Source organism: Gavia stellata, chromosome 4 (genome assembly GCF_030936135.1).
Source record: "Gavia stellata isolate bGavSte3 chromosome 4, bGavSte3.hap2, whole genome shotgun sequence".
In the NCBI taxonomy this organism is placed as follows: Eukaryota; Metazoa; Chordata; class Aves; order Gaviiformes; family Gaviidae; genus Gavia; species Gavia stellata.
Genome location: NC_082597.1, coordinates 41,340,610 through 41,357,306, shown reverse-complemented (window position 1 = coordinate 41,357,306; position 16,697 = coordinate 41,340,610). Strand labels below are relative to the sequence as shown.

Genomic DNA, 16,697 nt, shown 5'->3' with positions numbered 1-16,697 from the left:
CCAAGGACATCTCTACAGCCTTCACTATGTCAACTAGAGGGACTCATTACTAATAAATATTTGCTAGTATAACCAGAATCTCTCTCTCAGCTCCGTGTCTCAAATGTACTTTGAAGCCAGAAGACGAATCTGTCACTGTTGGCCTATTCTTCACTGAGAAGGCAAGAAGTTGCCTGTGAAACATCTCCAGAGTTGGAGTGATGGATACTACAGAGCATAGCCATTATATACCAACACCAGAATTACTCCCTTTACAAATTATTTGGAAATATGAGAATGGTTCCTACTGAGATAGAAGGGAAGCTGCCATATTTCTAAAAAGGCATAGACTGTCCTGCTGAAGCAAGAAGAGAGAAGTTTCCAGGTTGGGGTGGAAAGCTGACTTTCTGAATGGAAGAGCATTGCATTGATCCTCTTCTGACTCTTAATGTGACACTGGGCTGAGCAGCAGGTGTGGTCCCCAAGTTCCCTGGCCAGCAATGTCAGGGGCCTGAACAAAAGCTCCCTTCTGGACTACACCAGTGGGTTTCTTCCCCTTGGCAACTGGGGGAGTTAGGAAGGACGGGCTGCTCTATGCCCGGATTTCACCAAGACACAAGGTTGATGTGTGGCTGGAGCACTCAGGCTCAGGAACTTGGAAGAGCTGCAGGTTCTCCAGATTGTTCAAGCAAGCACAGTCTTCCTGACAGGCCAAATGCAGGCACAGATAGGATGAAATATGCATTTCTATTTTGTTTATAGAGTTGAGCAGCTTTAAACCTTGTTTACAAAAAGGACAAACTCTGGTTGCTCACTATCAGTCTTCTGCCTCTGGGTAGCTGTAACTAGCAGGCAACTCACACACAAAGCTCTCTCAAATGGCCTATGAACTTAAAACAGAGCACCATAGTCAGCATTTGGGGCTACACTCAGACTATAGATCCTATTCATTCCCTAAGGGAAGACGGAAAGATGAAGAACCACTCTTTAGGGTTATTCAAAGACTGAAGGAGGAGGCAGAGGTGCAGGTGATGTACAAATGCTCTGCAGTGGTGGCTGTTGACAATTACTTTTTCTGTGAGCTGGCTGGAGCCCTTTCATAAGCAGGCTGAAGCCTTTTCCAGGCAGTCACTCTAAGGGACTTCAAGACATCGTGTAGCCTCTCCCCTAGTCTCAAGACAGGACCGACTGTGCTAACATCATTCCTGAGAGACAGCATCCTAACCTGTTCTCCTAAAAAATTATGGACGCTCTGCTGTCTCCCTAGGCAATGTCCCCCACGCTTCACTGTTACATAACTTAATGCTCCTTTCCTGCAATTTAAGTCCATTAGTTCTTGAGGCTGGAGAACAGTTTGTCCCTTCCGTTTTGCAGCTATTTCTATGTGTTTGAAAAAGGTTATCACATCTCCCCTCAGTCTCCTCTGCTCCAAACTAAGCAATCCCAGCTTCCCAGTTCATCACACAGAAGCCAGGCTGCTGCTGGCTGGTGATAGCTTTCAGTAACTGCTGACTGGGCTGGATTTGTACCAGCAGCCTGTAGGTGAAAGCCTTCAGCAGCTTTAGCTCTCTGAGCCAGGCTGTCCTTTCAAAGATGTGAAACTTTCTTCTGTAATCCATTACAGTGCATCAATTAATACACATTACATTACAGTAAATTTCTGGAATTTACTCCATCACATTAGTATATCATAACAAGAAGAAAGGAGAAGACGCCTTAGTTTGTGAAAGCGTACTGAAGGGCTAAACTTAAAACAGGCTTCTAAACAGGTCTTGAAGAGTAGAGAGGGAAAACGCACTATATTGTGTTAACACCTTCCCCGCTCCATCCCCTCTACTGAACAAATGAAATGAAATGCATGAACCATGTCTTGGTTTGCAAATGAAACTTGGTATTTGTATTTGCTGCAATGTCTCAGAGTGTTGTTTTTCATTTTAGACTTTGCATGGTAGTAAACACTGCAATGCTTTACATTCATTAAGCTCGGGCCCATTTACTCTGTGCAGGCAAAGCAAGTGCATACATCTCAGACCCATAAAGCATCAGTTCAAAATTACACAGGAAATAAATGAGCCTAAGCCAGAAGTCCAATTTCCAGAGTCCAGCTCACTAAAGCTAAACAAGCACCTTAGATAAATATGGCCTATTTTAAATGAAACGTTAGTGTAATTTGATAACTGTCAATAATTCCCTCATTATGCTTAAATGAGCTTGTCATCCAAGGAGACTGCTGCATGGCTGATCTTAATTTGCTAATAAAAAACGCAGAGAAGAATTTCAGCTAAGCTGGAACTATTTGATTCATAAAAGTGCAATAGTGCACTTTTTAAAGTGTTCCTTCCCAGTCCTGGCTCCTGGCTGGCTGAAGCCCAAAGCCAGTTTGCTCTGCAGCCTGTAAGAAGGCAGCTTTGCTATGTAAGAACAATGAGCAATTGTCTCTCTAAATCACTATTATTCCTTAGCCCATTATATTTAATTTATTTTTAATCATGCTGTATAATAGAAATAAAATCATTGGATTAAGCATACATCTAGCAGCAGGAGCCCATTATCCTTTGACAATGTTCTGTTTCATTGACATTATATCTTCATTGTAGACAGTTTCCTTGCCATCATTAGTCCTAAAATGACTATTGGATTTCAAGTGTTTCTCCCTAATCCATAATAAGATTTACTTGCTAACATCACAAAACAAAACAAAGATATGCTTCTATTGTTTTACTGCTGTGGAATTCTTATTTTAAGCTATTCAGAAAAGTCAAGAACAAATCCAGGTATTATAAGTATTTAAAGTTGTCCTGCATAATTCTTATTCAAGGGAAAAGCCTCAGTAACTTTGTAAGCTTTGGATCTTTGTTACTCATCGTGGCTTCATTTTACTTAAGCAAGCAACAATACTTTGTCAGTTCTTGAACTACGTAACATCTACTATTCCTTGCACAATGATTTTTTCAGACCAGTTAAAGCAAATCTCAGTACAGTCCATTTTCTCCAGAAAGTGCTATGAGAAGTTCATCAGATTCCATGGGAAGAAAGAGGGAGAAACTTCCACGCCAAGGTTGCCCGCGATTCCTCTGTGATAAGTGCTAGTTAACAGAGTAAGCACTAATACCAGGAAGTTAAAAAAACTCCTCCGGCATGCTGATCCCCATAGGATAATTCAACAGCTCTTCATTTGTACCAACGGCAGCTACAGTTAAATCTAAAACTAGATTTTTCCACACCCTATTAACAGCAGCATTAGAATGCAGCAGGCACCATCCGGAGAAAAAAGCATTTTCTGTTATCTCATAGTTATCTTTGAGGAGGTGGCAGATTCCCCTGTGAAAATTATCCTTGTAGATTGCCTGTTATTTAAGGATATGCCGGTACTATCAAGTGGTGCTCTTTTTATGCTGAAATTGCTAGCAACACTTAAGATTATCTGCATGACTTTCAGCTTGGAGAGCAGCTTCAATAGATACCTATTTTCCATATATGTAGACAAGCTATGACACTTTCACCCATACTGACATGATCTGCATAAGCCACATGGTTTCTATTAAGAAGGGTCCATACAATATCGTCAACTCTCCATTACCTTGGCTAAGAGGAGAATAGAATAACCCAGATAAAGGAAAGACATGCATAATTATTGCTTCCAGATAAGAGCTGGCTCAAATCTTTCTGCACTGTGCTCCCCAGACAGAGCTTGTACTTCTGTCAGAGCTTGCTAACTTAGAGTTTATTAACTCAGGCATTCCCTGCATCTATCTGGTACAAGCTAGGCAGCTGGGGTGTCTCTATGATTTAATCACCCCACAAGTAATCTACTAACTGATAATTGTCTTGGCTCTAATTAAATAACATATTCCATATTCACCCTTTTATATGTGCTGATACTGATACACCGTAGACCCAGTCATGCATGGCCATGTCAAGGTTGAATGTGGCATAGTGAGGAAAGGCAGATTATGCATGAAGTGCAAGAGGAGTATGTTCAAAAGCCAAGGGAGTGCAGAAGGCATACAATAACGTAGAAGGGCTTTATATTCATATCTAACAACCCAGAATTAACACAAGCACTTCCTCTCTCATTCCCAGATAGCCCTCTTTTACAGAGGAAGTATGCTCAGGACTGTCACAGGTAACACATGCATGAACTAGAACTACCTTTCTACATGAACTATCAGAGGTTGGTTTTTTTATTGTGTTGCAATTACTCAGCCACATTGAACATTTGTCAGTTGTGAGTTCTCATCATCTGTAATCTCCACAGACCTTTTAGTACTGATACATAGTCTTCCTGATCTCAGCATTGGTATATAAATTGTATTGTTCCAGTCACAAGAGACACTCAGTTCTGTTACAGATACATGGGCGAAACATTGTCTTCACCACTATAGAAAGAAATACAGATTCTCTTACAAAGAAAAATGTTGCAAATAATTTTTTCTGGATTCTTAGGGAAGGGATTATAAAGAAATAAACTCAGACTTAATGAAATCAGCAACACCATTTCTTATACATTGAAATGAAACATCTTATGAAAATAAAACCATTGCCAGACAAGTTTTTAATGGTGTACTTGTACATGACATTGTGTTGAGGAATTGATGATTATATTCTGCCACATTCCATGTTGCATTTACTAATTAGCATTGCCTTGGTTTGTCTGCACATTACAATTAGATAGCTACACAATGATGCAAGCCACAGGCCAAGCTGTAAAGGGAAAATTGATGGGTTTGAGAAGTTAGCCCTATCATGTGATGTTACTAGACTGGCTACAGAAAAAGCAACTGACAGCAAACCACAGTGCCACACATATCAAATCCCTAAATATCTGTTCATTTTGCTTAAAGCATCACATACAGTGTTTAGATCGCTGCGGAGGTCCTGGACAACATTCTCTATACTCCTAGTATCCTTCAAAATCTCAATGCTTTGTGTATATGGATTGAAATACACAGAGAAGGGACGATTGATTGATTTGGCGAAGTCCCTGAAAGAAAAAAGAAAATTAACACCTCTTTTTTTTGGACAACTTAAAGAAGAGAAAATTAGATTAGATTAGGCAAATAATTTACCTCATCTTTTCTTTGGCTTCTTCAAAACTTTCTGAAACAAAGTAAGCTTCCTGGAAAGTAGTGATAAGGCATTCTTGCAAACAGGTTGTCTTTGGATCGAATGTTTTCACATTGGCCTTGTCAGAGAGAGCATGCTGCAAAATACACCACAGGATCTGTTAAACCGTATTTTGATACTGTTGTGTATCTATACAACTGTTCATATATACAGCTTTTATATTGCTGTGCAGTATGTTTCCCATTAGTTGGTAGCCTCTCTTGGTCTACATACAGTGGTTTTTCAGTTTGAACAGAAGAAATCATTTGTTACTTAAAAAAGCTCTTTTTATGAGAGTAATTTTTTCCAAAAAATAATTATTAAAATAATAACGAGGAGATTAGAAATGCACCTGCCATATAGGCATACAGGCCTAAATCTTCAGCTGGAAACAGGAAAGTCATCAAATAACCGTACCTGAAAAATTATCTATACAACTACAAATATGTGCGTCCCCAAAATGTCGCTTAACTGGCAGAATTGATCATTGTCTTGGTGGGTGAATTGAGTGAATTGAGACCAAACCATTCATATAATCTGTGCTTTACATTTTCAGGCCAAAATCATATGCTATTTTCCTGACAGTGAGTTTAAGAGTGAAACTATATATCTGAAAACCCATTAAATAACACCCATTTATTGCATGCTGATGAAATGCATTACCCTTCTGCCACATACACCTGAGCAATAACGCTCCATATAGTACTGCAAGGAAAAAATAACTAAATAAACAGGCATAGATAAGTACAGAGCAGACACTAGGCAGATGAGGCATCAAATGCTGCTACACAGAGAAGACATCTCGAATTAGCCTTTCTCTTCACATGACTGGCACAAGCCACTAGAAAGGACACAGAGGTTTCAAAACTGAAAATCAGGTACTGAGACATTTTCCAACACAATGTTTTTCTAGCTCCCCTTTCCACTTGAATACTTGTATTAGCTTTTGGATCTACCTTAACTTTTAGAGCACACATTTTCATTCTCAGTGCTCTGTACCGAAGTACAAGGTAAGGAAGGAGTGCATATTTAGGCCAACTTTCAACCTTTTTTAGTCCCCTAATATCTATCCACAGTGAAGATGTGCATGAAAAGCATAGAGAAATGACAGGGAGGGAGCAGATCCCTGAGGTCCAAAGGTGCTTCTGATTTCTTTACTTTCTTTCTGCATGGACATTCTTTATAGCAGAGTAAGGTATTAACCTTAAGGTATTCACCACACCTTTTATCTGAGCTCTTGCTTACGCTCATTCCTAAATCCCTGTGAAAGGCTCTGAAAATATCACACTAGCTCTCAACCTGCAGTCTCCAAATAACAGAACATAAAACTGGAACAAGAACCTCTTCCTCCCACCTCCTCTCTCTCCAAAAATAAATACATGAAAAATTAATGCATGGAATCTTTAAATGTCAGGGAATTAACTTTCTTTAGTGTATGTATCTTTCATTTCTCACAAGGTTTGCTGTTTCTAGCCAGCCATCAGTTAAACAGGTTTGAAAACAAAAATCAAAAATGGTCTGTCTTAATCAGCATCCTCTTCTAAATGGATTGCAGCAACAGGCTCACCTTATTAGGCCCCTGTCTGTTGTCACTTTCTCCTTCCAGAGCCATGATGTGATTGAGTGCCTGTAAATTTAGGCATTTACCTCCTTCTATTGAAATGAATTTGTTTTTCTTGACTGGGAATTATCATAGGCTCTCTAGGAGGTCAACTGTAGATAAAAACCATCTCCTCTTAAGGTGCCTTTGTACTTCCAGGTGAGACTTGATGCCTCAAATGCCTAAAGCACAGAGTTTTAAAACTCTAAGTGGATTGAGTGAAGCCCTGTGCAGAGAATCAAGATGGTGATATGGGCCATGTTTTCTTAGAACTGAATCAGTTCTTCTGGCTTATGGATTCTTTCCTGTACTGTGACAGCTTCAACAGAAAGCGTGACCGTGTTGTCCTCTCCTCTTCTCCTCCAGTCACTACGGCCTCTGCTGGGCCAGGCCTACTCCTTGGGATTGAAGCCATCAGAGGCCAGAAGGGATTCAGCCTGTGGCTCCTACACCATGAACAACTGCTCTAATCACTGAGCCCTAATTTTATAAAAGGGTAGAGTTTAAAGAGAAGCAAAAGCTAATTCTTTATCATCACAGTGGATGTCCTCTGAGAAATAATTTCTGGTTATTCTCAGATTATCTATATGAAATGACTCCTACTTTCTGGATCCCAGTTTAGTTTATGCATGAGCAGAGCTGCTGCTTCACAAAGCAACTCTGCAGAGACTGGGATGTGCAGACACCAGGAAACACGCAACCTGGAAACAGAGGGTAAAGAATTCAGACATGCCTTCAAAGTTAGGTGACAACTGATCAGTTATTTTTAGGATTGCAGTTTGGGAATGAATTGCCTAAATTATGATGAATTCCCACTCGAGATACCTATCTCCCTTCTAGAATATGGTCTTTTGGCTCTTGAATCAAGTAGGCATTGTCATGGCTACCAAAGCAATGGGAAACACCTTTGCAAATCCAGATGGTGTTTTCAAATTCTGCAGCCTGGAGCCTGTAACGTCTACTATTGAGTTGATATGCTGACACCAGCAACGCCAGAGTTCAACAACTGAACTGAGCTTGTAGACAAACCTTCAGACAGACCATAAATTGTCTAGTGTGAACTAGGATGGTCAGGACACTGACTAAAAGTTGAAGTAGTGTTTTTTTCAGAAACATTACAGTGCTCTAAAATATTGGTCCTTGGCACTCTCAACATTATGAAGTACAGAATCTCAATTAAAAACTTCATTCTGCTGAGTCCAAAAGCTTTTAAGTTCAGGCCTGTATTTTTTTTTTTAACCAATGCTATTCACTTATGGTTTGGTTGGACATTCAGTTCTTCAGTGAACTCAAATGAGTAAGTATCCAATATGGATTTCTCCATCAAAAACCTCTTCAGTTATCCACCTCCAATGAGATGTCAAGGCTAACAATCATATGGAAAATAGCTTTTGGTCAAATAGAGCATCTTACTACCTTGTGGATTTGTGATAACTGTCTCTAATGGTCCATTCATACAAATTGTACTGCTTATGCTAATACAGCTATTTGTGAACTCCTTCAGTTCATGCAACAAGAGTTTGGAGTGAAACTTCCAAATGAATCATTACTGATTCCCAGGAAAAGTAGCAGTATCAGACAACTGGACAGCTTAAGAATTAGACAACTACCCATATTGGAAATAAGCACAACACTAAAGAAATGCCTCCACTCCCTGCTAGATCAAAGGTTAAGAGAGTGATTGAGGTACCTAACCACAGGTCTCTGGGGCCTAGGATGTCTGATGCATCTGTACAGGGATGGAAGATATAGCAGAGGACCTAAAGAAGACTTACACGTTTCTGGAATGGCAGCTGGAGAGCTGGTCAGGCATGCTGGCGCATCTCAGATGGCACTGAGCAAACACGAATTATTTCCTAATTGACCAATATTACTGACACATGAAAAAAGAGTTTGGTCTTGTAATTTCTCCTCTGAGTATTAAAAAAATGGAGTGTAATAATACAACTCGGAGCTTTTCAGTTTCACAAAACCACCCCAAAACCCAAAAAACAAAAGCATCAGCTAGCAAGGGGAAGACTTGAGATGAGTTATGCATACTGCACTGAGGACTACAGGAAGGCAGTATATGAACACAGGTGAGAAGTTTTCTGTGTGCCAGTACTGATTTTAATGCCTTGTTATTCCGGGGGGGAACACAGAGTCTTGGAAAACCTGCTCTTAAATGGTTTTCTGCTTATCTCCAACGTAGGTTGCAAATCTGACAGTGTTCTGATTTTACCAGAATTTTTTTATTTCATCAGTATAATTTGATATATTGTTTAGACTAATAAGGAAAAGACTCTCTATTTAAAAAGAGCACTAAAATGAGCATCTAGGATCTGGGGGTTGTTTTCTCCATCATCTTCATCCTCTTCAGAAAACAGAGCCAAAACTTGTATTTGAATCTTTTTGGTTATAAAGGCTAATGCTGGCTCTTCTTAACATAAATTATCATTAAAACAAAATATGACTGGATATTGTACTTGACTTTAAAAATCTATACGGAAAGATTTGAATTCTACCTCTCTGTTAAATATAGAAGCATATAACAGGGATTTATCACTTGATCTACAGCCAGCTGAAGCTGATAGGAGACTCCTTTAATGAAAGAGTTCAAGAGAGCATCATACAAAGTAAATGGATTAAGGTTTCCGAAGACATTTGGACTGCCTTTTAGAAATAGTTTTAATAATTGAAATGTACATTATTTCTGCCTTATCTCTAAGCCCCAAATATATACTGTGTAATAGCGTTAGCTAGAGTTAACCTGACTATATTAGGCAGAACATTTTATAACTACTTACCATATTATTCGTTTCCCTCAGGCTTCATTTTTAATCTTCTCTTTCTCCTTATTTTGTTGTGCTTTTAAATTTTTTTTTGCTTGATGCTTCCATAGCATGCACATCAGGAGTTGCATTTTTCAGTATCTGAAATTTGAAGTCTAAATACTGAGTGGGGAAAAAGACTTGAAGACAATCCTATATTGATAGGCTGGTGCCCACATTTCCCTTGCTAGTTCTTTGTTGCTAAAGCTGTTGATTAGATTTGCAGAGTGGAGCAGTGTAATATAGAAACAGGGATGACTGAACAAGCTATTCACTCATCTGAAAGGACCAAATACTGCTGGGTACTTCCACCCTGCAAATAGTATGACTCATTTATTTCTAGAAATTTCTAGAAATTATACATAAAATTGGCCACCGTTTTGTTTCCTGTGAATACTGTTGCATTGAAAAGAGAGCTGATAGGGAGGGCATCTGGAGAAAGGCTTTTCTTCTTGCTCACGAAAGCATATTAATATCAAATGCCTGTAAAGTCAAGGCAGCAAAATTCAACATTGAAACAAGATCTACCTTCCTAGTGACAAGTATAAATAAGTATTTGAACTTCTTCATAGAAGGTACTATGGGCACACAATCGCCCTTGTCTTAAGATGGCAGTAGTTATTTCTGGAAGAACTTCTTCACTCTGACTCCTATGAGAAGTACGGGTGTTGCACACATGAGGGTCAGACTTCATGGCCATGCAGTCTGAGTCTCCTATTCATCTCCACTCACCACGGAAATAGCTGTTATTGTTGTTATCCTTTTCAGAGCAATTGCTGCCATCCATTAGCATTTCAGTTACAATCAAGATATTGATAGCATCAAGATCTCAGCTACAGTCTATTATATCAGCATCATCTTTTAGACACCTTCAGGTCAAGGAAGACATTTTCCCTCCCAATAGGTACTAGGAGATAACGGCAGAGGTAAGGAAGGTTGCTTTCCCAGGAAATAACCAGAGACCAGCAATGGCTTGATGCAAGGCTGTACACCAATGTCATGGGTGCCCAGACATTCTCTTTCCTAAGCACCTGCCTGATGTATCTTGTTGACAAGAAGCACACTCACTGCCAGGTTTCTGTTCTAGAAACAGTTTCTCCCATGGTCAGATTAGCAGAAAACTCAGTAGTTTTTTGCATTTTTTTCCTTACCTTTTACCTTCTTTTCTACCCTGGAGCACAGTCCCACAAAGGTTTTCCGGACATTTGTCACCTTATCAGTTCCTTCATGGAGACTATGGCTATTTGTGGTATGGTGCTGTTCTGTGCCTGCTGCACACAAGTGCTTTGTCTCTCAATAACTGAAATGTCTAACTTAAGTGCGTATGCTCAGTATATGCAAGATCTGGTGAAATTTATTAGCTTATGATACACAAGAGGTCAAACCAGATGATCTAATAGTCCCTTCTGGCTTCACATCTATGAAATATATACGTAGTGTAATAGAAAAGTATTTATTTATGGCAAAACTATTATGATATATATGGCCATACCTTTGAAGCAGATCAATATAGTCCATTAATGTGCACCTTATTTAATTTTTACTGTTGCTTTTCAAAAGGATTATTCTTTGCATTTATACTCTGAGATTATTGCTGAGTGAAGAACACATATTTGGGATCACAAATGTGTGGTAAGAAAATATGCACGCTTGACAAGAATAACGTGTTTGTTTATAACATTGATGGTAGAAGATTTATTATGTTCTTGACTATTCATTTCCTTGCTTTTATGCCCTTAAATTTTGTAAATTATGTGATCGGTATTTTCAGAGTCATCACCTTATGACCGTAACTGTTAGTTTAACTAAAAGGCCTGATTCTCTGCAGAATCCTGCACAGAATTTGAGGCTCAGCATGTTCTTGGGCCAGAGGAAAACAAGTGGACATGTTCATCTGTTTGCATTTAACCGTCTTTGCACTGTGGGTATAAAATATTGCCAGGCTGATACAGAATGCATCACCATTAATATTCTCAATTACAGATGAAACAAACAGCAAAAAGAGACTGAGATACTTCTATTAAACTGCCAGGTAGTTCACTGAAAGCCAGCCCAGGAGGGTGGGAAGATGTTTAAACACAAATAAACAAATATATTGCAAAACAGTTTGTAAATACTACTCTATATATGCTTTCTAAAACCAAATGTTTACTGAAAAGCCACCAAGAGTTCATTTGGGTCCCCGAAGATAGTACTCCTCCCTCTCCTTCCCCTTCCCTCCCATCTTGCCAACAGAGATGTATTACGTTCCAAAATACCACACTTGTGCAAAATACCTTTTGTTTGTTCCCTATGTTTTCTAGGCATAAAAAGAGGCAACAAATGATCCAATACAACTACTCACACCATGCAAGGTTAAACACTTTCACCTTTATAAGAATAGGGCTCTATGTATTGTCACATAGGCATGTACATCAAAAGTCTAGCATGAGTTTCTATGCATTTCTTAATTTTAAATATGATTCATCTACTGAATCAGGATCTTAATAAATGTTGTTCTTTTAATATCAATAACTAATCCATTGAAATACATTGGATTACATACAACAGAATCATGTCTATTTTCAAAACACTTTTTTGTGTGTATTAAAAATATATGCTTCTCTTGTAAGCAAAGCTTTCAGAGCCCAAGGCATCCTTACCTGTTAGAACCTATGAGCCTCCTTTTACAAGAAATGCAAATTCAAATGGAAATATGTTTTGTAGTTTATCGTTGCTTTGGTATTTCAGGCCTTACAAATCCATTTCATGCTTCAAGTGCCAGCTGATATTTCAAACAAAGCTTTTAGGTCAATATCACATTTTAAAAGTAAGCTTTTTATCTTGAGAACTTTAACTGTTACTTGAAAGTCAAAATATTTACATACAACTATTATTTTATTAAGATTAAAAGAAAGTTGATTCTGCTTTAAGGGCACATACCTTTAATTCACCAATAGAAGACAGAAGTCCTGCCCCATAAGCCCGTAGTTGTCCTTCTTGCTTGCAAAGGCCAAATTCAATCGTAAAAAAATAGCACTGTAAAATATACAGATACGTATAGTGTAGTTGCAAACAGGCACTTCAGCAATGACAATCGATACCATATTCACTTGATTGCCCCACTTCTTCAAGATTTCACATCTTTAACATAAATTCAGATAAAGTATGTTATTGCTTTTAAGCACTTCAAATGTCATGTTCTGCAGTAAGGGAGTTTTGCACAAAAATGTGAGATTCTGCTTTTTTTCTGGGCACCCAAGCAGTTCACAGCAATGGCCAATTAGGAACAGACAAGCAAGATCATTTAGGTATCAAAGGTGCTGACAGTAATCTGCAGAGATTTTTCAAACCTTCTGAAATAAATGAGGTGCCTTAAAATAAAATCCTGCAAGGTAGTTGGTCTGCCTGTCTAGGAATGTCTGAAGATCTCCGAGATCTAGTTCAGAGCACTCAGCTGTAAGCTCAAGCTGATGCCACTTTAAAGTCTGGCACGTATGTAAGTGCTGTCTTGAGTTAGAATGAACTTACTTATATGTATGTGCTTAAGAGCCTTCTTGAGCCGAGGTCTTAATCTTCACTAAATTTTACTCTGCTATAAATGAAGAACCAATATACCACTTGGCTTCTTAAATTACAGAAAGAAAATTACAGTGAGTCAAATGAGTTCACTTGACCAATCCATTACAATTGTTCTTTAGGTCTACATTCAATCAGGTAACGTATCTGAGCTGTAAAACTGATGAGAAGCTGTGAAAGAGATGTGCTAAATCAGCTAAATCAGTACTGTATCTAACTTTGCTGTATCCACCCAACAAAGTTAAATGTTAGGAAGACCGTAAGAAGTACAGATAGCCCACTGTCCACTAAATGTAAAAGACAGTCACTTCTGCTCCTATGGTACTGAGTTTTAGCATGGTTTTCTTATGACCCATCAAGATTGCTCTTTGATGTTAGATCAAACAGTTGAGACTAAGCTAGTAACTATTTCTACATATGAAGATTTTAGGAAGTCGATTTCTAACTTATACAAAAATACTGCATATATAAATATATACACACACACCCCTACCTACATATATATATATGTGTGTGTATTACGTTATCTGACAATTTCCGGTTTTGTGCAAAGGGACGTAACTACACTGAACCTAATAGATTTACATGTCCTCGCAGGAAATATGAATTTAGGATAAGAAACAACCCAGTATTTGGTACTAAATCTTAAGTTTTTCTGAATAACTTGAGAATGGATCCTAACACGATTTTTTTTTTTTTTGTCCATTTCCTCCTTAAACCCCCACTCTTCCAGGCTGAGTATCATACTAAATGCAAAAGAGCAGAAATTAACAGCTCTTTTAAGTTCAACAAATGTTTAGAAATTGAGAAATGATTCATTTCTCTGCCTCTCATAGAAGTTCCTGTAGAGCTAGTGATTCATGCAGCATGGCACTATGCAGAAGGGTGTAATAAAAAAGAATCAAAACATGAGCCCTGTGTCTAATCCAAACCTGCTAAGCCAGCTGGGAAGAAGGAAAGGTTGCAGTGACTTCAAATGTCTTGAATCAGATTCCATCACAGCAGAAAAAGGCACAGATATCCACAAGAGGAGGTGAAAGCACAAAATTGTCAAACAAAAAAAATCAAAGTTCCACCTCTGGCTTTGCTATTGACTCGGATAAGCCAAGCTGGCATAAAATTTTTCATTAGATGCAATGAGGTGATGTCATCACTTAGAGGAAGGCCAAGACAACTGGTTTCCAAAAAAAGACATCTCAGGGACAAACAGCCAAGTACACAAAATGATAAAGGCATCACTGTAGGAGTGATGAGTGAAGCTGAGAGACCTACTTCCAAGAAGAGTACAAACTTAGCTTCCCTCCCTAAATATTTTGCCAGAAAAACCTTCAGGAGGCTACAGTCCTGGTTCTATACATGCTGTCACTGTCAGCAACAAACCACTCAGCTTTTCACTTAAATCCCACTAACATCTTTGAATTTGCCCCCTCCCCCTCAACTCTCTTAAAAGAACGTATCAGGTAGTAGTTCTTATGCTCTGAACATGAACACCCTGACAGATACACAGCAGGACTGGGCTCCTGATAAAACACAGTGATGATGGTCATTTTCATTCTTAAAACCAACAGCAGCTAAAAAGGGGGGGGTCTGGTGTTTGTCTGTTATAGATCTGTAAGAGCAGCCATGACTTTGTCCCCCTACGTGGGACACCTTTACTGTAGACCTTCCCCATGTTGAGAAGGACCAAACCGATGTCATGCTGCTGCCAGGAGAATGCCCACTCGGCAATCTATAGGGCCAGTGGAGGGAGGGAAGAGAAGTGCTCTCCACTCCCCTGAAGATGTGCACTTACAGGTAAGGAAGGGGCAGAAGGCAGAGAGCTAACACTGACACAGGAGAGAGCAATCCCTGCTGCCCAGGGGTAGGGTGTTCACAAGACAAAGGGAGACCTCGATTTGACTTCCTCCTTTATGGATAGACAGCACACAAAGAGGGAGGCTTTTTTTACTTAAGTTGAAAAATTATTATTACTATTATTATAAAAGGGAGTCATATTTATGAGCCAACACTTGCTGATGAAAGCCTACCTTCGGTATTGATCAGACTTGCACTCTCAGTATAACTAACTCAAATAAAATGCATACAAAATGACCAGATGATAAAATACATCTGCCTGCTACTAACTTGTGGTATTAAGCTATAGCATTAAGAAAAGCCCTTCAAATGAAAAGCTGATTTTTTGATAAATTTGCTACATGCAACAACTACAATTTCTGTATTTAAGAGAGCTCTGCTTAGCTAAGAAAATGAGATAGCTCACCCAATGCTGCCATCTTCAGATCATCAGTCAGCAATACACGATTCCACCCACCCTCCCACTCACAGACAGACACGCAAAGGCTGCTGCTCTGTGGGTTATGAGACTCCACAGCCTTTGGAAAGCTGTGCTCTCAAGTCTATGAAGGCCAAAGCATACCGATAAGGAGGTTAAATATTAACTATATATAAACACTTTTTATAGACCAGATGCATAAATACTGGCTGTATGGTAAACTACACTGACTGTGGTACTCTATATTATATACAGGATACCTGCACTAGAGTAGGAATGACTGAACAAAGAAACGGATGTTGAGATGAATACATTTTTTAAAGCCTCACCTGAAAGCAAGTAGCTGATTATTACATTGTTGTTACATGTAGGCTGGTGAATGCAAGCACAAATGGGGGCATGCAGGCTCTCATGTTCTGATTTCAAATCTTGGACTTGCCTCTGGCATATTTCCTCTCCTGCGGCCCCAGACATGTGGCTCCTCTACAAGCTACAGCAGTATCCTGTTGTGTCCCTTTACTTCCAGTTCCACCTCATCTTCAGGGTCAAGTGTGGCTTTGCTACAACCTATAGGTAGGCTCTTGAAGTAGGAAAGGTGTCTTTCTATGTTGTATAAATTCTGTAGTTCATGAAGAGCCTTCCACTAAAACGCCGCTCCGTTAGCCAGATCAGCAAAATAAGATGAAGAATCAAAGTGCCAAATGAAGGATTAAAAATAATTTTTAAGCCAAGAGACATCAACGTAATGATCAAGACCATGCCAGGAGCACAAGACAGTGTACGATAGGATCTTAACTTATTTCTCTTATTTAACGAAAGTATATGAGAGATACTTTACAGTCATGCTTATGAAACACTGTCTACAGCAGTTCAAAAATTACTAAATAGATCCACGGAAGAAAATCCTATTAAGGGCTATTAAATACGAATATAGCAGATCTCTTCCTTCAGAGTCCCTGAATCAAAAGTCATCAGCAACTAAAGCAGTATGCCAGGAAAATATCACCACCATATGGCTTTAGACCCACACTGTCCTCCAGATGTCTGCAATTTGCCAGTGTCAGAGACAAGATACTGGGGTAGCTGGTCTGGCCCAGTACATGTGCGATTATAAGAGTCAGATCAGTTGTCCTACTATGGACAGGAAAGATACAGAACAGATCAAGCGCTGGCAAACTCCAAGCCTTTTCTCCAGGGTAAACACACGACTGTTCTTCATGTTCAGGCACTGTCCTGCATTATAAACTGGACTACCAAAAAGAAAAAGAAAAATTCAGTGACAGCTATGACAGCTAATAAGAACAAAAAAAAAATCATTATTCAAGTGTGTTTAGAAATTTTCAAAGGCAGTGAAAAAAGGTCTGACAAGCTC

At 39.0% G+C, this 16,697-nt stretch overlaps 1 protein-coding gene across 1 annotated transcript in view; it reads right to left on the bottom strand.

Annotated features, from left to right (window-relative positions):
• Positions 1–4,788: 4,788 nt before the first annotated feature.
• The window catches only part of TPH2 (tryptophan hydroxylase 2), a 49,938-nt gene continuing 38,029 nt past the window's right edge, over positions 4,789–16,697 (bottom strand). The window contains exons 9-11 of the mRNA XM_059816738.1: positions 12,418–12,513; positions 5,049–5,182; positions 4,789–4,963 (exon numbers count right to left, since the gene is read on the bottom strand). Of these exons, the coding sequence (XP_059672721.1) occupies positions 4,789–4,963; positions 5,049–5,182; positions 12,418–12,513 (405 nt within the window). The remainder of the gene's footprint in view (positions 4,964–5,048; positions 5,183–12,417; positions 12,514–16,697) is intronic.